Source organism: Lygodium microphyllum, chromosome 14, assembly GCF_053477565.2.
Source record: "Lygodium microphyllum isolate KBCC chromosome 14, Lygodium_microphyllum_v1.1.10, whole genome shotgun sequence".
NCBI classification, from domain to species: domain Eukaryota; kingdom Viridiplantae; phylum Streptophyta; class Polypodiopsida; order Schizaeales; family Lygodiaceae; genus Lygodium; species Lygodium microphyllum.
The window spans coordinates 107,617,730-107,640,002 of NC_141148.1; the positions used below are offsets into that span (position 1 = coordinate 107,617,730).

Below are 22,273 nucleotides of genomic sequence, written 5' to 3' on the forward strand. Positions count from 1 at the left end.
GTGCCAATATCTTTGACCGATCTCACACCCACAACTATCGTAAAACAAAGGTTACCTATACCTTCATTCTCAATGCAAAACCTTAGATATCTATGTTGAACCTCTAGTTTATAAACCCATTGATGTATCTGAATAACATGGATAAAGCCTTCTATTAAAAAACCTACTTTGATAAGAATAATCCCTACCTTGATGTATCACCTTTTTAAATATGTCACCATTTTTCCTTCCATTTGTGCATCCCTTGCGCAAGATCAACATTTTCTTAATTCTTTTTTGAGTCTTTTCTTATAGATGTGTAAAAACTTTAAACAAATCCTTGAATAAATTATGCAAGAGTTAACTATGTTCATTGCAAAACTAAGGTGTTGCACCTACCTCTAATCCTATCAAGATTTGGGAGAAGAAATTTATCCTTATGCAAGTAAAGGCAACCGAATTTCATGGCAAGGGCAAAGATGTAGAAATAGATGCTGAAGTTTGGATTGAGATGATGAAAGATTATTTTCTTTCTGTTAAAACTAGTCCCACAAATCAAGCCATGATAGCCAAGATTAATCTAATAAGGGAAGCTCAACTATGGTGGAAGCAATGGTGCAACGGTAATGGGACATCCCAGTTGGCTATCACATGGGAGCAGCTAAAAGAAGGATTGTGCACAATATATCTTATGCCATCATATTGCACCATGAAAATGAATGAGTTATTTACATTGTGCGAGCTACAATTAAGTTTGGAAGCCTATTATTCTTGGTTTATAATAATTTAGAAGTATGCCTCACCTATGGATACAACTCAGTGGTGTCAAATTCTACCATGTATTGAAACCTCTATTGGATATTCAATTTGAAGCATTATGATCTACAAATCTTCAAAATACCCTCCTCAGAGCCAATGCTCTAACTAGTTCAAATAGCGGCCAACGTCTTAAGGATAATTGCCTCTCAATGAACACCAAGGAGGACTTTCATGATCCGAAGGACCAAAGGAAAAAAGTGCCACAAGTGTGGAGAGCTCGGGGCACATTTTGAGGGGATGCCCCAATCACTGATGCTTCCATTGCAATGAACTAGGATACATCCAAGCCTATTTCCCTAAGTTGGATCGATGAGATGTGAAGCCAGTAGAGAACTGAAGCCACACAGGTTTTGTATTTGGTGCATCCCAAGAATCACATAACGATGAAGACCTAGAACCCATTATAAGCCTTGAAGATGAACATAACCCCTAGAAGAATATTTATAAGATGCAATAACCCTTATACTTGTAATTGGCCCTACTCTTCTAATGGCAATTGAGCCACGATGCATTGCAATGAAATTGTCTTTGAATTCATTGTATCACTCTCGAGTTTCAATGCTTGTGTGTAATCAAAGTATCATAGTGGAAGCATGGTGGGTCATAACCCACAAGTTCTATGATATAAATTACTAAAGAATAATACCCCCTATTTCTTTCAAGATGAGGATATCTCGATTCCTTTAATGAGGAGAGGATTGCATCATAAACATTGCTACGCTCAGCAATGATATTCATGTTGAGAGAGAGAGAGAGAGAGAGAGAGAGAGAGATGAGAATTTAAGAGGCAAGCCAAAGCGAGATCTCAAGTGTTGAAGTAACACTCATGTACCATCTTCATAACCCTTCTATCATCTCCCCTAGAGAATATACCAATATCTCCCCATATTGGTTCTTATTCTTCCCTCCCAAGTGGATTTTCTCCACTTCATTATCAATTCCCTTGTCTTAAAATACTCTATTTTCGAATTCCCACTTAACCTAAAGGAATTCCACTTTCCAAATCCATAATAAATTATATATCACCCCCTATATTGCTCCCATATACTTTCAGAGGAAGGGCTATCTTACTTCTTTGAGTCGCGTATCCCTTTATTGTGCAAAAAGTATTCTACAAATCTTAACCTTCCTAGTCGAGCATCACCTCCTCGCATTGTTCATGCCCTTGCCTAGCAATAGTCAAACATGTGATTTCAAGCCCATCGAAGAGCGCAAGGAGCAAGATACGCAACGCAGTTGTAGAGTTTGTGGACCATGGCCTCAAAGCAAAGAAATATGGGAGTGGGACCTAAGGTAGCACACATGAATACACTACAAGTAGGTCCATGTTCTCCCCATCATGCTCGTAATATGTTTTACATATTAGTCAAAAATGTGTTGCCACTTCGTGATAAGTTAAGTTACGCATGGAATGAAGCCACTAAGTTTTTGAACATCCTATGATCTCTCGTAACTTCAATAGAGGTGGATCATATTCTACGAGGGGTTTCCATAAGGAACATCCCCTCCCATGCTAGGAATCGAGTTAAATCATTGCATGATAAATTTATAGATATCGATATGAATGTTAGTGTTGAAAAACGATAGTATCAACTAAAGATAGTGAAGATTAGATAGCATGAAAAAATGTTAACATGATAATTAAAGAAATTGAGATTCTTTACGAAAGTCGGCAAATCCAAGGAGTACTATACCCTAATAATTAAGGGTACGGAGATATTGAACTACTTTCAAAGATGGATACATAAGTTAAACTCAACCAAGTTTACGTCCTTTAAAACTGTGGCATAATTAATATCATTTAGGCTAAAGAGGACCTTGATGTGGCTTACAACCTTTCCTATTTAGCCCTTGAAAACACTAGTCTTTTCTCTTCAACCATCCAAGAGTTAGAATCTAGTAACTAGAAAAATATGATAGACCACATGCATAAGGAACTCCTTTCCTAAACCCACATGGTAGAAAAACTCTCTAGATTTACAAATCACGCACTAAGCCTTCCCCAAGAGTGATCACGAACACCCTTCAGCAAGGGGCTATTGTTGTTTGCCACTCTAGATGCTAGGCCTAGCTTTGAACACGAGCTCTCTCCATAAGGATTAGATGTAAACAAGATAACAAGGGTGCTAAGCGAGCTCCATAAGGCTTAGCTTTGAACACGAGCTCTCTCCATAAGGATTAGATGTAAACAAGATAACAAGGATGCTAAGCGAGCTCTGGCTACAGATTCCTTCAATATCTAAGACCAATCTAATCCCTATAAGCCTAGGATGCCTCTCTCAAAAAGCCTTGATGTTAATTCAAGACAAACGGGTGGTATCACCTTTGGACGAAGTCTTATATAAATGATTAATCTATCATTAATAAAACATCAATTTCAATTTTAGAGTATTGTTTTCCTAAAAAGATTGTCTTCAAATTGTATTTCTATTATATATCTAAATCTAAATCACATTAACGAACCTGGAGCCAAGTAAAACATGTTTTTATGTATCAAATTAAATGTGCTAGACAATTAGACAATTAAGCAACCTCCTCACAAAAAGAAAAGCATAAGAGCAAATCCTCCACAAACCTACCGTATTGGTTAGGTGATGTTAGTAAGCCGAGAGGTTTTCCTCAAAACAATAGATTAGAAGAAAGTAGAAAGGGCCGAAATGTTATCCATCATATGAAAATCATCTTAGAACTCCACCTCGTATCGTTTCAAGGTGTGGAGTTGAGACTTAGCCTTACAAGCAAATGGGTTGACACATTAGCTTCCCCTTGTTTCTCACTCTTTGAACCGAGTGCAACATAACTTCACTTTGGTTCAAATTAGTTTCCACCAACTACTACCTATGACTAACATAAGAAAAACTATAAATTGGCCTTAGCATTATTGAGAACCTTATTTTCAAATCAATCCTCCTGAGAATGGGACAAACCTTTCCTACAAGGTAGACTCCAACAATCCTAAACAAGGTACACGATATTCCGCAAGTTCCAAATAGCATGGCCTATGTGATGGACTACAAAAATTGTACAATCAAGGAAGCGCTAAATAGGCACATTTTACAAAAATAAAGCACACCAATAGCAAACACTATGGCCAACAGACACATCAAGTCCTTGAAATAGTTTAACTCGATATTCTCAACACCTATGTGAGATTACAGGAGCTAACTTCCACCAAATATTGTTCAAGGAATCTTGCATTCTAACACAAAAAGTAGGTTACAATATTAACTAAGGGTACCACCTCACGCATTGACAAGATTTATATAATCACATCTTATCAAACAACGAGCACACAAAATAGTGTACAAATACATATGTACTAAATCGATATGCCCATTGGAGACTATTGGTGTAATTTAAACTACTACAACACCTTACACAATCTCATACACTAAATACATGTATAAAGTCTACTAGTGTAAATACTTTAAATAGTCTCATTCATTAACTGCATATATAGACCGCATCAAAGACGTGCCCACAAAGTTCTCAACATCTAAAATGAGACAAGCACCTCGTCTCACTTTAATTCATTTGCTATTCCATCTTTGAACATCATTCACGAGAAGCTAGCAAGCTCTTCCGCTAAGCCATCTTCCCAAGCTACAGTAAACACAAATATTTGGCCCATTAACACAAATATTGTTAGCACGCTGACCATCAACCATTCAATCTCATGAAGGTAATCAATATTTCAGTTAATGAATTCTATTGTGCTCAGCCTTCTGAAGAGTTACTACTTGATGTGTATAAGCGCCAAAGGTTATTACTTAATTTTGAAGTTCAATTTAAGAAACAGGATAGCATTAGAAATCAGCCAACTAACATGAAGCAAAAGCAAAGGAAAGCATTCATTGCATATAATTCCACTATCTCACCTAACATGGTCCAACAAAACTGTACACATTTCAAAATATGACAGATTATTAGAAAAACTTGTGCAATACACCTTGTATGTCCATACTCTTTGCGGCAAGTGGGTCTCCTCTGCCAAGCTGAATGGAATGCAAGCATAGCATTCGCAAAAAAGGCTAGCTTTCTAGCCAGGGCTTTTAACACCATTAATTTGAAAGCAGGTGATTTCCATTAAAATTCAATCTCAAAGATTGCCCACTATTTAACTTACAATGACAAAGAATTACTGTATCACAAACAGCAGAATGGAACTAAAGTACATCCATAAATGCCTCGGTCTGCCCCGAAAGTGTCGGCTCTGTCTGTTGCCTGCACACACAAGTCAAGACTTGGATGATTCAAATTGGCTCCTCCCAATCATCAATTTGCATGTATGTGCTTAATGCTGCATCTGCACTAGCATCCTGGTTAGACCTCCACCATTCCACACAAAAAGGAGGTGTTCATGTTGCAAGGTATCATCTGGTGCCAGGTCCTTTTTGCCAACCATATTTGTATCAAAAAGAGGTTATGTGACGTCCGGTTTCATTCATCATCCAAGTCCATTGCTAAGACGAGAAGGGTGCCCACTAGAAACCTGATAGACCAATCTGATACAGTTATTAATTTATGCTGGCATGTTCTACTTGGAAGTCCACTGAACACTCTGCTGGATTCCTCGATAGATAAGACCCAAGGATCTCCCAATCAGGATGACCAAAAGAAAAGAAATTCCCTCACTTAGCTTTGTGACAATAGTTTTCAAAAGAGGACCGGCAATATCTGAGAACTCCAAATACAAACTGTAGTAGTATCTCCTGGCACGGGAAACAAGTTAGTCTGATTAGCCTTAAAGCTATAGCTATAATGTCCCTTTCTGCTTATTGCTCTGATTTGCATGTCGTCCAAAAACTAATTAGAACCTAAACCTTGCTAGAAACATGCAAACTCAATAAAATATACACAAAATCTAAAATAGCACTGGTCTGCATGTTGAGAACTTCAAGAAATAAAAAGACTAATTAGAAGAACAGATGGACTGCCATTGTTACATGTTTCCACAATGTCAAAGGCAAAGCTGCATCAAATTCTTGGTCCACTTCCAATTAAAATAGAAGGCAATGGAGAATGTTTTCAACTTTGCTTTGTCCACCATGGAATATATTATGAAATGTGCACAAAACTAGATGGAGGTATCAATATGCTAGCTGCCGATGTTAAAGGACACCATCAATGGAGACACATAAATTGGTCGATCCTTATCAAATAAGATTTCAAGTTTTGCTTTTTCTCTGTTTTATCCAGGTTGCAAATCAATCAAGAAACAACCGTTGTGCCTCACTTTAGTCCTCTGTGTTAAAATCATCCCTTTAAATAAAACCATGGTACATTTTTTAAAAAACCAAGGCACATCTTAAGCTTTTACAGTGTGCCATTGTTAAGCTTTTACAGTTGAAGTAACAACTGTTATGGAGATGCTTGATGGGAGCTTTACTACTGGGCAAGATGTTAAAAAGAAACTCAATTGCCAAGTAGAATTTTCTCCCCAAGAGCTAAACAGTCCCAACTAAAACAATTGGCTTGCAATGATCAAAAGTCAATGTTGAGACATCATCAAATAGAAACTTGAGTAACATGAGCTAGTAACTAAACACACCTACTTACAGATTTCCCTTACGCACACCAACTGAAAAGCAAGTTGCAAGTCTGGAATCAATCAACATGTACTACGTAGCTAAACAATAATGAACTGTCATTCAGTGAGTCAGTCTTCCATACAGCTTCCTAGTGGCATTTTCTCATAGTTCAGAATTCAATCACTTCGGCTACATTATCTTTTTATCAGAAGAAAGTTGAATATAAATATGGATCACTTGAACCCACTTTCTTAATGCATGTTGGTGGAACCTTCAACCACCAAATCAAATAAAACATCACTAGAAGACTACATTACAAAATGAAACTGCAGATCCAAAGAATCAGAGGAGAAAAAATTACCAGCCTGATAAACTCCTCAGTTCCTTCATTCTTCGAACAGGTATTCTAGATTGAGAAAGGACCAGATCCAAGGATTTTGTCCTTTCCCTTTTCTCCATGTGTTTTCTGTTGGATCTCTTGCTAGCTTCATCCTTCTCAGAATAGCAAGTCTTCAAAGTCCACAAATCAAACCGATCCTCAAACATTGCAGTCACTGATTGGAAGTTATTGCTTATCCAGCTGTGTAATGCGACCTAAACAAGACAAAGCAGCTCTCTCTCTCTCTCTCTCTCTCTCTCTCTGTGCTTAAATTAAATGAGAATATTTACATCAAGGAAGAGATCTACTAAGAGAGTAATCCTCGAACACGAGCCAAATGACCATGGATACCCAAGGCTGAATCAAAAATAAAGACATTATTGTTAGGAAGACGTGAAATTTTATTGCTTTGTTTAGCACTTGATTAAAAATCAAATGTGCTAATGTCACTTGGTGCAAGTTAATTATTTCACAATGTGGGACCCAAGACCCTGAGATATTAGTAGGTGTCAAAGGCAAAAGTTGTAATAAGTTATGCCTGACAGGTACTAGGAGGTACGCGATATCAGATTGGGGGCCCATACTATTTTATTGGCCACTAATATCAATAGTGACATTAGAGATTAGGCATTAATTAATCAACTAATTAAAGCCATTCTAAGGGTCAGTAACTACTTAGGCATACTTGGAAGACAAATTGGCCTAGCCATTTTAATTATTAACTGGTGAAATTAATTCTCTGAGTACTAGAGTTACTACTAAATTAATTTTTAAAAATAATCTTTTGAAAATTAATTTAATGAGCTAGAAGCACATGTGATGCACACGACAGTTATTTCAACATGCCAAGGACCCCGAGAATGCAATGGGTATCAAAGGCAAAAGTTGTGGTAATTTATGCAAACTAGATTTTGTTGGTCAAGTAGAATTAGATTTAACTAGGACAATTGTTTGACCAATAAGTATTAGTGGTGACACTAGGGAGTAGCATTAATTAATTAATTAATTAATGCTAATCTAAGGGTCAACAAAGATTAGGGACCACTTCAAGTTGCAAATGGCCTAGCCACTTTATTTACGGACGGGTGCATTCAATTGTGGGCAAGGCCAAAAGAGCTAAATTTAATTTTCAAAATTACTTAACTTTAAAATTTAATTAAATGGTTGGATAATGCTAGAAAATGAGTTTAGAATAGGCTTGTTGGTCTGTTTTGACAACGAGAGGCACATGGATTAGCGGAGGAGATCAAAAGTTTAAGGATCTCAATTATACTCCTTCCATTTGTAATATAAGATAAAGAAATCCCACAAGGGATGCTAGCTTTGGGGTCAACAAGGTGTCCAATAAGCAAGTTTAAAGCAGTTAAGTGTGAATTTTCAGTTTGTGTGAATATTATGCTTGCTGTAATTAGTACTTAATCAGGTTATTTACCACTCTATTCAAGGAGAAAGACTGGTTTCAAGGTTCCATTGTTCGGATACCATCAATTACCTCGAATGGTGAGTCCAAGGCACCTAATTGAAGGTCAAAAGCTTTGCTCTAGTACTGAAATTGTATTGAGTTGAGCATTACAACAAGAATATCTTCAAATAGTGAGATGAGATTAAGCAAGGATGATACCTCTCAATTTGAAAATTCACAAAGTAATAGGGAAAATACAATGCCTGAGATCTTGGACAATACACGAAGCATGGGCAGCAAGCTAAGAATAAGGGAATCGGATAAGAGGTGGGTCCTTCTAGGTCTCTTGAAGTTGATGACCAGCGAGAGAAAGAAGAATTTGATGACCAATTTAAAGATAAGCTCAAGATAGTAGCTGAAATGTTTATGCAATTGGCAAAAGATACTCAATTCATGTGCTTCTTGAACCCCTTAAAGAAACACAACACAGGCAAGAAGAGGATATCGTCTTCAAGAGCTTCAAGATAGCACAAAGTGGCAAGTTTAGCAATGCATATATGCAATCACTATGTTTGGGATTCATGGTATTAACGTCGTTATGCAAATGCTTCGTATAGTGCTAATCATGAGGGAAATACAATTATTAATGCATGCAATGTATGAGAAAATGTATCTTGGTATGGTTGATAAAATGCATATTCCCCTGTACAATCACATTGCAATGGTCCAAACTATACAAACAAGAATGTTTTCCAATGCATTTGGTGCTCCTAGCATGTCACGTACACAAGAGGGGCTAGTCAATTGAATGCAACATTGCATATTAGTTAAGTTGAAATTGCAACAATGTAAAAGTATAAAGCATGACAATGCTTAAAGGGAAGACAGGCCTACAATCTAGTGGAGGTTTCGAGGCAACTAAAATTGAAAGTAAAGTTTTAATATACTTCTTTGTAAAACTTTAGCATTGTCTCACCATTAGATGCAAAATGGATGGAAGAGGATGACTTCACACGCCATCCATTAGATGCAAAATGGATGGAAGAGGACGACTTCACACGCCATCCTCAATTGTTGCAACTTTACCAAGATGCCTTTTAGTTAGAGCCGACTTCACTTCAAGCTCAGTCAAGTGCAACAAAGTAGGGGTCCAGAGCATTGCCTAATGCTCAAGGGGAAGGTAGCACTTCCAGTCCTCCAATTCTGGATAGCTCTCATATGTAGTGGATCTCGGATGTATTCAGCACGCATCAAAGGTACTTTGCTCACAGTATGTCTGCAATAGGGTCACTACTCCGTGTACTAGTCACTATGAAATGTATGCAGATAAGTATGGTTGTTACCACGGCTCTAAGACTATACTTTTGCATCACTTTGAAATCAGTTGATGATTAGTTTGACATGGACTTTTCCCTCACTTTTGAGATGAAATTTTGATCAGTTTCAACTTGGTTTTTTATCAATTTGAAAATTGTTTATGGTCATTGTTGAAACCAGTTTTACATCCATTTTTGCGATCAGTTTGGGTCACATTTGCACCAGTCTGTGATCAATTCTCAGATCAACAAATGATCGGTTGATGATTAGTTTGGCATGGACTTTTCCCTCACTTTTGAGATGAAATTTTGATCAGTTTCAACTTAGTTTTTTATCAATTTGAAAATTGTTTATGATCACTGTTGAAACCAGTTTTACATCCATTTTTGCAATCAGTTTGGGTCACATTTGCACCAGTTTGTGATCAATTCTCAAATCAACAAATGATCAGAGTATGCTCAGTTTTCGATGGTTTATAACTGATTCCATGGATACTAGCGTGTTAGTAAACACCATTGACAATTTCAGCCAAGCTTTATATCGAGAATATACTTTACTATGACTATGAAGTTAGAACAGTTGAGAAATATGAGTTATGGATGCATCCAATGGGTTTCTAGCAACAGTTCTAGATTGGTTTTCAGTTTTATGTTACATATATGCTAGCTGGAAATTTTCAATAGGTTTGGGATATATGCCATGGTTGGACAACAATGGCCTGTCAAAAATAACAGGTATGCTCTGATATCATGTCAAGTATAAGAGAGATGCTTTGATACCATGTCAAAATAAGTGACAAAGCAGAGAGACAATAGAGTTCACACGGAGTAACAATGTGCGCAGCAAAAATTGAGAGAGGAGAAACTCAAAAACACATGAAGAACACGGTGATGATACACTGAATTATACTATGAGAAGAAAAGTTGATACAACACAGCCGAAACTCAAAAGATAGTCTGCACAATAAAGGGAGCAAAATGCAATCCTCCAAGCAGTGGACTATCAAAGTAATCACCCTAAGGTAAAGGACAATTGTCAAGGTAGTGAACCGTAGTCCTTTGATACTGTCGGAGATGTGAAAGATTATCACAAGCTGTTGAGGAAGCAAACCACAATCCTCTAATGCTAGGAACTGACCTGGGCAGCAAAATGCAAGTCCCAAAGTGTCAAAGTTATCAAATGCAAGAAAAGCAGCCCAAATGCTGACGCCAAGTGAATAATAATGATGCCGAATGACGGAGGATGAGCTAGGCTGTAAAAACGCAAGTATCAACAGCCTCTATGACAGACGAGTAACGCGAGGTGATGGAGTTCTTTAATGCTGGGAAGTAACCTAGGCAACAAAATGCAAATCCCAAAGTGTCAAAGTTATCAAACGCAGAAAGAGCAGCCCAGATGCTGACACCAAGTGAATAATAATGATGCCAGATGATGGAGGATGAGCTAGGCTGCAAAAACGCAAGTACCAACAACCTCTGTGACAGACGAGTGACGCGACGTGATGGAGGAGGAGCCAGGCTGCAAAAATGCAAGTCCTAGTAGCCCCTGTGATAAAAGAGTTACACAGGTGATGGAGGAGTCAAGCTACAAAATCGTATGTCCCAATAGCCCCTGTTATAAGCGAATGACGCTAGGTGGAAGATGCTCCAAACACAAGGCTTGATGTTGGAATAGGAAGCATGAAGTAGAAAAGGAAGGGTGAAGGCAGCCACAAGCCACGAACTGCAATGTCTACTTGAAGGGGTGTGAGGGCAATGGAAGGCATTGGTGAGAGATGTGAAGGATGTCTGATCATGGAGAAAGAGGGGTGAAGAATGAATGAGGGGACTGCCTATTTATAGGCATAGGCTGTCTAGGGTGCCGCACCATTGTGTGGGCGCCTACTCAAAAAGTGGCTAAAATGTGGACACCAGCCCTTTTGGGACTATCAGGTGCAAAACCCTAAATCAAGTCTGTAAATTAAACAAGTGGTTTCTAAACATGGCCAATGTTCTGATTGCAATGCCTCATGGAAATTCCAATATAGTGGGCTTTTCATTTGCCACAATGTGGTGCAATTGAGGACGATTGTAGTAATTTCAAGGGGGTGGCACATGTAGGTGTCAAGGTAAAAGTTGTAATAAGTTATGCTTGACAAGTACTAGGAGGATCCGATGTCAAATCTAGGCCTAGACCAATTTATTGGCCTCTAATATTAGTGGTGATATTAGAGATTAGGCATTAATTAATTAATGCAAGTCTAAAGGTCAATAACTACTTAGCAATATTGACCTAGCCAATTTACTTATTAGCTGGTAAAATTAAATTTCTAAGCACTAGAATTATTATTAAATTATTTTTTAAGATTAATCTTCTATACATTAATTTAATAAGTTTGATAATGCTAGAAAATAGGATTAGAAAAGACTCCCACTTGGCAAAACTTACCCATGAAATTGGAAAAAACGTTTTTCGGGGTTGGTGGAAGTCTATTCCAACCATTGTGAGAAAGGAGCTTATTAGAGCGCAAGGAGATACTAACGATGTGATTTGCAACCACCATGGACCAATCCTAGAGCAGGTAACAGCAATTTAGAGCCCTCCAAGAGCAAGTAACAGCAACCTAACGTCCTTCTATTGCAACTAACAACGTACAGTAGGGGGCAACAATCTTTCTGATAGTCCTAAGCAATAAGTGACCATTTTCATGGCTATTTAAGCAAGGCAGCAACTATTTTCTAGCCTTTCTTGGGATTAAACTCTGAAATTTCTCTCTTTCTAGCATTCTCCCTCATCCCCCAACTATCTCTCAAGTTATATTAGCAAAATCAATCCATTTGAGTAATCATAGGTGGAGATATTGAAAAATCTATACTATAAATCCTAATTTAGAGAAAAAATTAGGGTTTTGACAACCACAAAATACATGCTCAAAATTGAGGGCCTAGGACTTAAATTCCAATAATTGAAATTGAGAAATTTCAAGAAGATTCAAGAGGCCAATAAGCCGATATCAAATTTGGAGCTAAATTTGTCTTTCAAAGAATAGAGTAAAGGCCAATCTCCAAGCAAACCAAGGGGCAAATTGGTTTGGAGACTTGTTGTTAGTTTTAACAAGAAGAGGCACTTGGATTAGTGGAGGAGATCAAAGGATCTAAGTTGTACTCCTTCCATTTGCAATATAAGATAAAGAAATGCTGCAGGGGACACAAATTTTGAGGCCAATAGGATGTCCAATGTCCAAGATTAAAGTGGTAAAGTGTGCATTTTGAGTTTACATGAATCTTATGCTTATTGTAATCAGTGTTTAATTAGATTATTTACCACCTTATCCAAGGGGAAAGGCCAGTTTCAATTATGGATGTGCCAAATATGCCAAATAGTAATCCATCAGAGAAAATGGAAAAGGCTTTGTTAGATGACACATGAATTAGGTGTGCGATCCCCAATACATGTATAGTATTTTTAGTTGAATATTCATTCATACTAAAGAATTAGTCTTTCATATAATAAAAAAATTCCACTACTTAACTACTTAGTCTAATAGAATACTCCACATATTTGTTGATGTATCACCATATTATACCTCATATTTGTATTAATGTAATATGTTATACAAATCTTATATTTGTATTAATGCAACGTAGCCCTAATTTATACCCTAGCTATAATCTCTTCGTAGACTAAGGTAGGTCCAAAGGCACATCTTTTCTATGATACTCATAACATTTTCTTAAATTCTAACACAAGGCAAGAGATGAAAAGATGAATCAGAGTCTTGTCACATGTAGTGCAAAAGATACAACCACCACGGGACATCTTGCAAGCACACAACACATCCCTAGTAGGAAGACCCCTAATAAATAGCCTCCATATGAAACCTTTTTCCTAATAAGCAAACTTGGACTTCCACAAATGAAGAATCTATACTGGTACTTCCCTTTGCTATCCTAAATATGCCATACTTTGTTGGCTTTCTCAATGACCCATCTCCTGTCCTCAACCATCTTATGGTAAATCCTGCTACTTCCCTCTGATATCCTAAACATGCAATACTTTGTTGGCTTTCTCAATACCCATATCTTATGCTCAAATATCATATGGTAAATCTAATAGCTAACCCTTTTATAAAATTGTCTAGTTTCAAGAACAACCAGTTCTACGAAGGGCAAAAAGGCTGAAAATCACACAAATGAGTATGTTGTTGAAGCTGCTCTTGCACGGTTGACTAAATCTGGTTGCACCTCTAGACACTTGGAAGTATTGACGAATGCAATGGAAAGAATAAACACAGAGCTAACCAAAAATGACAACATTACGTATAGTCTACAACCTCAATCTAGCCATCCGATGCGAGTCTTTTCAAGCCAACCTAGCAACCTAGAAAAGGCCAACACTTTTGCTTGTAATAAATTAACCTACTTCCATAGACCAGAAGGATATCAAACTGTAAAATGAAAAACCTCTTCCAAGAGTCAATCAAATGATCAAGAGAAAGAAAGGCATTAGTCTCCTTAATTTAAAAATTTTGCAATATCAATCCAAGGATGACTCTACATACATAGAGCTTGCAAAAGAGCCACTCTCTAAGCTATCGTATGGAAATTGACAACCAACAAAGCAGCTCCACCCAATCATTTTGAATAAGTAACATGCTTTTAAGATATCCAGACTTGACCAAAATATTGTTGAGATAGCAAACTCAACACGTGCGGACATTGCTAATGGACCGCTTGACTAGATGGGTCTGCACGTCTACACTTAGCATGTAAGTAGTCGTTATGATCCTCACATGGCCACTAACTTATCACTTATTATATTTAGTTTGTTATACCTACCTACAACTGGCATAGTTATAGCGCCAGTCGATTAGTATAGTCAATTATACATTGTTTAACTTAGTAGGCCACTTTCCTATATATCGTATCTTATCTATACTTTGTGTACATTATATTGTCTGTGGAAGATCCAAAAAAAAAATTAGCAAGAAAACGTTTTGGCCTCCATCTCTCTTCTTGTGTTCTTGAGTGAGCTTCCTCTTGTGTGTTTGGTGCCGCAACTCAAGCAAGTCTCCCCACCATGTGATTCTTAACATGGTATCAGAGCAGCACCACTAAGACAGGCTGGTTTTGAAGGTTGAAGTCTCCATCGCTCTTCTTGTGTTCTTGAGTAAGCTTCCTCTTGTGTGTATATATGTGTTTACCACAGCAACTCAAGCAAATGCCCCACCATGCAATTCTTAATATGGTATCAGAGCGACGCCACTAAGACAGTTTGGTTTTGAAGGTTAAAGTGAAGGAGAAGAAGCAAGGATTCGAGCAAGCAAGCAACAGGTAAGAAGCCCTCCATTTTTCCACTCTTTCTCTTAGTGCATGTGGAGACACCGAAAGAAAGGCATAGCCAAAATCTCTGATTGCTATGAGATTTGGTGTGTGAGCAGTTTCACGGTATACTGTAATTTCAGCTGTATCAGTCGAAAGTGGGTGCATAGATTACAGATTTCAAATCTACAAATTTTAAGGTGTTCACTAAGAAACAAGCATAAGTTTTATCTACAAACAAGTTGCAGATTACATATATTGTTGAGCAGCCACTAAAAAAGACTGCTTGGTGTATTGTTGTGTACTTGTGAAAAGTTGCAGAAGACTTCTTTGTTTTGTATTATTTTTGTGATAATGGTCCCATCAAAAGCTGAACAAAAATAACTACCCATCATGAAAGTTTCAGGTGATGAAAAGGAGCCAAAGCTGAATAACCCTACAACTGCAAATGAATTAAGGACGTAAAAAGAATGAAATGCAAAGGACAAAAATGTGATGTCTTGGTTATCTGCAATCATTGATAATACTATCTTAGGGCATATCGAAAATGTAGAAACTTCACATACAGCTTGGGCAATTTTTGAGAAAATATTTTCAGTAAATACAAAGTCATAAAAGATTCAACTCAAGCAAGAGTTCAATACTTTGAAGAAAGGAAAAATGTCCGTCAATGAGTATGTTTAGAAAGTGAGGAGCATTGCAGATACTTTGGCAACAATTGATACAATGCTTAATGATGATGATTTCGTTTCAACTTTGGATGGCCTTAATACTGAGAAAGCCTGAAAATCATTTGTCACTTCTCTATATGTACGGAAGCCATTTTTAGATTTTGATGAGTTGGTTTCTCTCAAAATCACTGAAAAGATTAACATACAGAGTGAATCATCTAAAAGAAGTAGTAAATAGGTCTAAGATTTTTACTTAGGTTTAGAAAGAAAATATAGTAAATTCTCTTCAAAAGGCCGCGATACGTAACGTGCTCGTGATAATCAACAAAACATGTTAAATTAGCAATTAGGTAAAATGATGGTTTCACGAAGCATGGAAACTTTATAGGTAAAAGAAGCTCTAGAGGAAGAGGTGGATGGTAGAACAAAGGTTCTGAAAATTCTAGTATTGTTTGTCATTATTGTGGCAAAATAGGTCATATTGTAACCCATTGCTATGGTAAGAAGAATAATATTCTTAGTTGTAAATTATACCAAGAAAACTATGTATCGTCTTCACAATAGATAGAAGAAAAAAATGAGAGTCTGATTATTATGCAGTATATGATAAATGTTATTATAAGAAAGAGGACACATGATGATGTATCATATGTCGATTCAGGTGCATCTAAGCATATGACCAATCATGCTAAATGGTTTATAAGAGATGCAAGATTTGCAAAATCTAGATTATATCAGACGGTTGATGATTCGTGTCATCTGATTTTACACATTGAAAAGATTTCCTTGTCCTTGCAAAATGCCCACACAAAGAGTTTCTCAGATGTAATACATGTGCCATTAATCACAAAGAATTTAGTGTTTGTTGGCCAAATGGTAGAACAAGGATTACACGTTCGATTCATTGCAAAAGATTGTTTTATAGAAGACTTTAATAAGAAGTGTAAATTGGTTGCAAAAAAAAATAGAGATAGCTAAATGTTTACTTTAGATGCTGGAATTCATGCAATGAATGTTGCTATGTATGCTAAACGTAAGAAAACTGGTTGGAAAAATTGAAATATGACATAAACGTATTGGACATGTAAATGTGCAGAGAATGAAACTAATGCAATCCAAAGAATTCATTATAGGGTTACATACTTTTAGAGTTACAAAATTCCATAAAGTATGTGAAGCATATCAATTTGGTAAGCAGACAAGACAACTCTTTTTGCATGACAGAGATGTAAGTAAAAATATACTTAATGATGTACATATAGATGTGTGGAGGCCTAGTAAGAATATATCTCTATGTGGCAGCAAATATTCTCTCACGTTTATTGATGATTGTTTAAGGAAGTTATGGATATTTCATAAAGGAAAAGAGTGATGTATTTGAGCACTTCAAAACTTTCAAGGCTGCTATTGAAACAAAAACAAGCTTACTAGTTAAATGCTTAAGGTTAGAAGAGGAAAACAATATCTTTCTGATGAATTTAGTGACTTCTTGAGATCTCATGAAATAAAGAGATAGTTTACTTACATATATACTCCACAGCAAAATAAAATTATAGAAAAAAAAATAGTCATATTGCAAAAGTTGCATGGGCATTGATGATTGAAAATGAAATACCAAAACATTTTTTGTCAGAAGCTGTTTATACTACTGTCTATATTATGAACAAAGCTTCCACAATTGCAATTCATGAAATTACCCCCGAAAAATGCTTTACAGGCAAAAAGCCCGATGTGTCACACTTGAAAGTGTTTGGCTATATTGCATATATTCATGTACTAGATAAGCTTTGAAATAAGCTTGATCCAAGGGCTGAAAAATGTTATTTTATTGAATACTCTTTAGAGTAAAAAGTGTATTGTTGTTGTAACCCTATCATAGGTGAGTTTAGAGTGAGCAGAGATGTTATTTTTTATGAGATGAGCAGTTACTATGCATCTAGTGGTGATGTATTGAATGATGATGATGATGATAGTTATATGCAAAAAGAAAAGCAAAAATCAATGAGCATTAGTGAACCAAAAACACCATCTGATACTATATCTACAATTAGTCCTTGGTTTGGGAGACTAAGAAGTAGCCCCATATCTTCAAGTGCATGTACAAGTATTGCAGGTAAAGAAAAAGGGAAGAAGAAAGTGTCAAATGGTAATGATACGTCTACTAGTCATTTGGGATTTTATGGAGATTCTAGTAGTTCAAAGATTTTGGATGATGAGCTTGGTATTCCTTTAGTCAAGACACCGGGTATACAAAGAGCACATTGTAATGTAAGGCTCCACTCAATGATCCAGTGGTGCGTAGGTCTAGCAGCATCATATATTCTATTAAAAGATTTGATTTTAAAGATTATGCAACTCACCATTATGCTTACATAGTAAAGGTGGTTGAGGAGATTGAGCCCACTTATTTTCAGGATGTTGTTGGTCATACTTATTGAAATGTAGCAATGGATAACAAGATGGTTGCATTAGAAGCCAATAAGACTTGGGATCCGGTATCATTGCCTAAGGGTAAGAAGGTTATTTGTTGCAAGTGGGTTTACAAAATCAACCATAATGTAGATGGTTCGATTAGTAGGTATAGGGCTAGGCTAGTTACAAAAGGCTATGCTCAAATATATAGCATCGATTATGAAGACACATTCGATCCACTTGCTAAGATAGCAACTGTTAGATGCGTTATTACTTTGGCAACAACCAAAGATTGGATTTTGCAACAAATTGTTGAAAAATAGCAGCCAGCTATGGAGAGAGAGAAAAGAGACAATGACAGCAAGAGAGTGAGCTGAAGCAAAAAGAGAACTGTGTATTTGCTAGGAATGAAAGATAGAGTGAAAGTACAATTTATATTTAGGTCAAGGGTTGACCTAACCAACCTTCGACCAACTAACTAGAGTTAGGTTTATTTTACTCTAGAGCCTAGTGTCACTACTTTAAGTTTCTAAGACACTAGGTGTACACTCCTTACATTAACACTTTAATAAGTGTCCACACCACACAAATTACATTAGGCACTACCCATAGAATCGGTAAATTCTAACACCCCCTTACAGTGCCAATGTGATGAAGTACAAGGATGGTCAATCACCAAAGGCTAACAAGTTTAAGGACTTTTGAAAAGCCTCAAACTTGTCACGTGGTAATGCCTTGGTGAAAATGTCTACAATATTTTTCTGTGTGAATACATACATCAAGTTGATCTCTCGTGCATAGCATCTCTCTCTGACATAATGGTAATGCACCTCTATTTGTTTCATGCGAGCATGAAACACAGGATTTCATGCTACTCCAATAGCACTCTAACTATCAAAAAGAACGGGTGTAGGACCCTCCAATGGTAAATGTAGATCAACCAACACTCCGCGCAACCATACACATTCCACTGTTGCCGTGAAGCCTGCCTTGTACTCAGTCTCACAAGACGAGATAGCCACTGTAGACTGTTTCTTGTCAATCCCATCAATGCCACAAGCATGGTTATTTCCAAGATACACCTTTCCATAACTACCTGCATTAAACATAGCAAAACACTCCAAGCAAGGAGTTACATGGAAAGAGGCACCAGAGTCTACAATCCAAGTCTGAGTGACACCATCATCAACTGCCAAGAGTGCATCAATCACATCAACCTTGGTAATCTGTATATCCTACATGTGACATACAAGGGCATCATAATCAACTGCACATAATACATCAGCCTCTGTATCTGAAAGCTCTTCTATGATCACGCTAGAGGCCACATTGGCCTTCTCTTTGCCTTTGGTTGTCTCCAACGCATCTATCTTTTCTCCCTTCTTCTTTTTATCTCCTGCATTTTTCTCTCTCTTGTTCCTTCTTGTAATGCCTACAATTAGGTTTCTTGTGGCCCTTCCAACCACAATGATAGCAAGTAATGTCACTCTTAACCTTTCCCTTGCTCTTGCTCCTGTTTCTGTGTCCTGCATTTACATTTTTCTTTTCAGCCCTACCTCTTACATTATAAGCTAAGTTGTTGCCTTCTCCACTAGATATACGTCTAATTTCTTCATTCAAGATAGAACCCCTCACCCCATCATATAAGAGATTGGGGTTATTGCTGAGTGAAACCACTAAGGTTTTCCATGAGTCCGACAGTGTCACGACCAAAAAGATCGCCCTCGACTTATCATCAAAATCCAAATTTGCATCTTTGAGCTGGTTTAGAATCCCTGTAAATGCACTCAAATGGTCAGCTACAAGCTTTGACTCATCTAGTTGCATATTCACCATTGCACATTAAATGCACCTGATTAACAGGTGTGGTGATCTCATAAGTAGTTTTCAACTTCTCCCATATTACATAACCTGTGTCTAAACCCTTAATGTCTGTCAAAATGTCGTCAGTGACACGCATCTTTATGTAGGCCACAGCCTTTTTATTCACTCTGGCCCAATCTGCATCAGACATTAGTGCAGGTTTATCTTCCTGCAAAGCATCCTCACAATCCTTTAGGAACAAAATGCCTTGCATACGGTCTTTCCAAAGGTCAAATCCATGACCATCAAACCATTTAATCTCCATCAAACTCTTCATGTCTGAACTGGAAGAAGTTACAGCCATTTTATCACGAACACAAGAGTAAATGCACTAATTTGCGAAAGCACAAGCTAAACCAGTAAAATACCTTGTTGTTTTTCCTCAACCAGGAATAAATCTCTACTATTTGTACATTAACCAACCACTGCACGGGCAAAAGATGCAGAAATTTACCAAATTCTGCGCAAATCTCCAAAATTTCAAGTCCAAAATTGCATGAATGTCAGTCAATCTGACCAAGCTGAGTAAAGCTCTGCCAATACATGAAAAGCCCCAAATTTCAATGCCAGGAAATTTTACCCAAAAAATATAAAATTTCGACAAAATTGGCAAAATTCCCAATTTAATTGAGATCACCGCTCGCAATGTCTACAATTTCTAACTCAATAGTCACTAACAAGCATAAATGATGCCAAATCTGGGAAAAGCCCCAAATTCTGTGGCCAATTTTGCACAAATTTTGAAATTGTGCCTCTGGTATGTGAGCTCCCGCCAAGGAGAAGAGATTCAAGAAAAGATTTTTTTTAATATTTGGGGTTTACGAAATGACGGCGAGAGGAGGGGGGGGGGGGAGTCCATTGACCCGTCACGTCGCATGTCCTACTCGCTGCCTGCTACCGTCAATCGCCCGCAGACGCAGGTCACGCCTAACTATGCTGGTCGTGGCACGTTGTCTTTGGTGTCCGCGTGCCCTGCAGGTCGCGACTGCTGGTTGTGCTGGCGCCTGCCACTGTCTCGTCTCCCACTGCAGGCCAATCATGTCATGCCTACCACTGCCTCATCGCATGCACGCCACGCTTGCTGCTGCACGTCTGCATGTGACCCCTAGTGAGCTTGACATGTTCGTGAGCTGATTGTCACCTGTCAGTCAGTGGTCTCGGGAAGCGTGCACAATCTGTGCTCTGATACTAGTTGTTGGAGCAAGAGGGCCATAGCTAGGAGAGATAGAGGTCGATCCGGAGTGAACGAGTGAGTGTGACGGCTAGAGAGAGTATGAGCAGAGTGAAAAGTCGAATCGATCAAAGTGTACCAACAATGTCTTGGTACACAAAGAATAAAATGTATTTATACTTAGGGCACATAAAGGGTGTGTTCACATGTACAATGTGCGTGTACTATACACAGAGGTTACTGGGCCTTTATATCCCAACGTACCATGCACGAGGAGCCTGTTTGAGACCATAAAAAGCTTTATGCAACTTGCATACCATGTGCTCTTTCCCTTTAACCACAAACCCTGGAGATTGTGACACATAAACATCCTCATGCAAATGCCCATTCAAGAATGCTGTCTTAATGTCCAACTGATGTACTTTCCAGCCATAGCAATCACAGATCTCACCGTACTCATATGGTATGTGGAAGCAAAAGTTTCTTCATAATCTATGTCCTTCTTCTATGCATAGCCCTTTGCTACCAACCGTGCTTTGTACCTGTCAATTGTACCATCAGCCTTGCGTTTGAGTTTTAAAACCCATTTTGTGTCAATGGCCTTCTTGCCAAGTGATAAATCCACAAGATCCCATGTAGGGTTAGTGACAATAGAGTCTAACTCATCTTGCATGGCCTGCATCCAATGTACATCTTGCTGAGCTTCGTCTAAGGAACTAGGCTCACCATCATCCAATAGTGAGCTCATAAATACATGCTCAAGACATTCTTCGTGCATGGGTCATACAAGCGATAGCCCTTGCTCTCCGAACTGTAGCCAATAAATATGCATTTTACACTTCCCACGAAGCTCTTTCGGAACATGTGCATAGGCAATGCAACCTGTTGGGAATAAAGGGCCATCGTGCCTTGTATATGTGCACGGGTGTGAACATACCCTTAGCACATTTCTACTTTTATATATATCTATCTAAAACCTAAAGAGGTACACACAAAAAGATTGTATCCAAGAACATCATGCATCTCTCTCTCTGACTCTCGCTCTCTACTCTTGTTCACGTTTTGCTCTCTACCTGACATTTTCATCGCAGGTGCGTATCACTCACTTCAAACTGGTCTCAGAGCTGCAACTAAGGTGTTCGCACTTCTCCGAGTACGTGCAGGTCAGCTCGTTATTGTTCTTTCACTGAATAGACAGGCGACAGCTCTTGCCAAAAATTTGGAAATTTGTCCAGATTTGATGCGAGCAAGACACAATAGTGATATTTGTCTCAGAAATCGCAAGAATTAGTGACATTTTGCCTCCTACATTTGGGGCTTTGCATGTACATGTAAGAATTGGGCTGAAATTTACACAATTTCTCGACATTGATGCACATTGGACCCTGTGCAATTTGAGGCTTTTGCTGTTTGGACAAAATTTGTGAGC

At 37.8% G+C, this 22,273-nt stretch overlaps 1 protein-coding gene across 1 annotated transcript in view; it reads right to left on the bottom strand.

Annotated features, from left to right (window-relative positions):
* Positions 1–4,710: 4,710 nt before the first annotated feature.
* Positions 4,711–22,273, bottom strand: part of LOC148025958 (phosphoglycolate phosphatase) — an 83,274-nt gene continuing 65,711 nt past the window's right edge. The window contains exons 5-6 of the mRNA XM_087693204.1: positions 6,691–6,923; positions 4,711–5,510 (exon numbers count right to left, since the gene is read on the bottom strand). Coding sequence (XP_087549330.1) covers positions 5,336–5,510; positions 6,691–6,923 — 408 coding nt within the window. The 3' untranslated portion in view covers positions 4,711–5,335. The remainder of the gene's footprint in view (positions 5,511–6,690; positions 6,924–22,273) is intronic.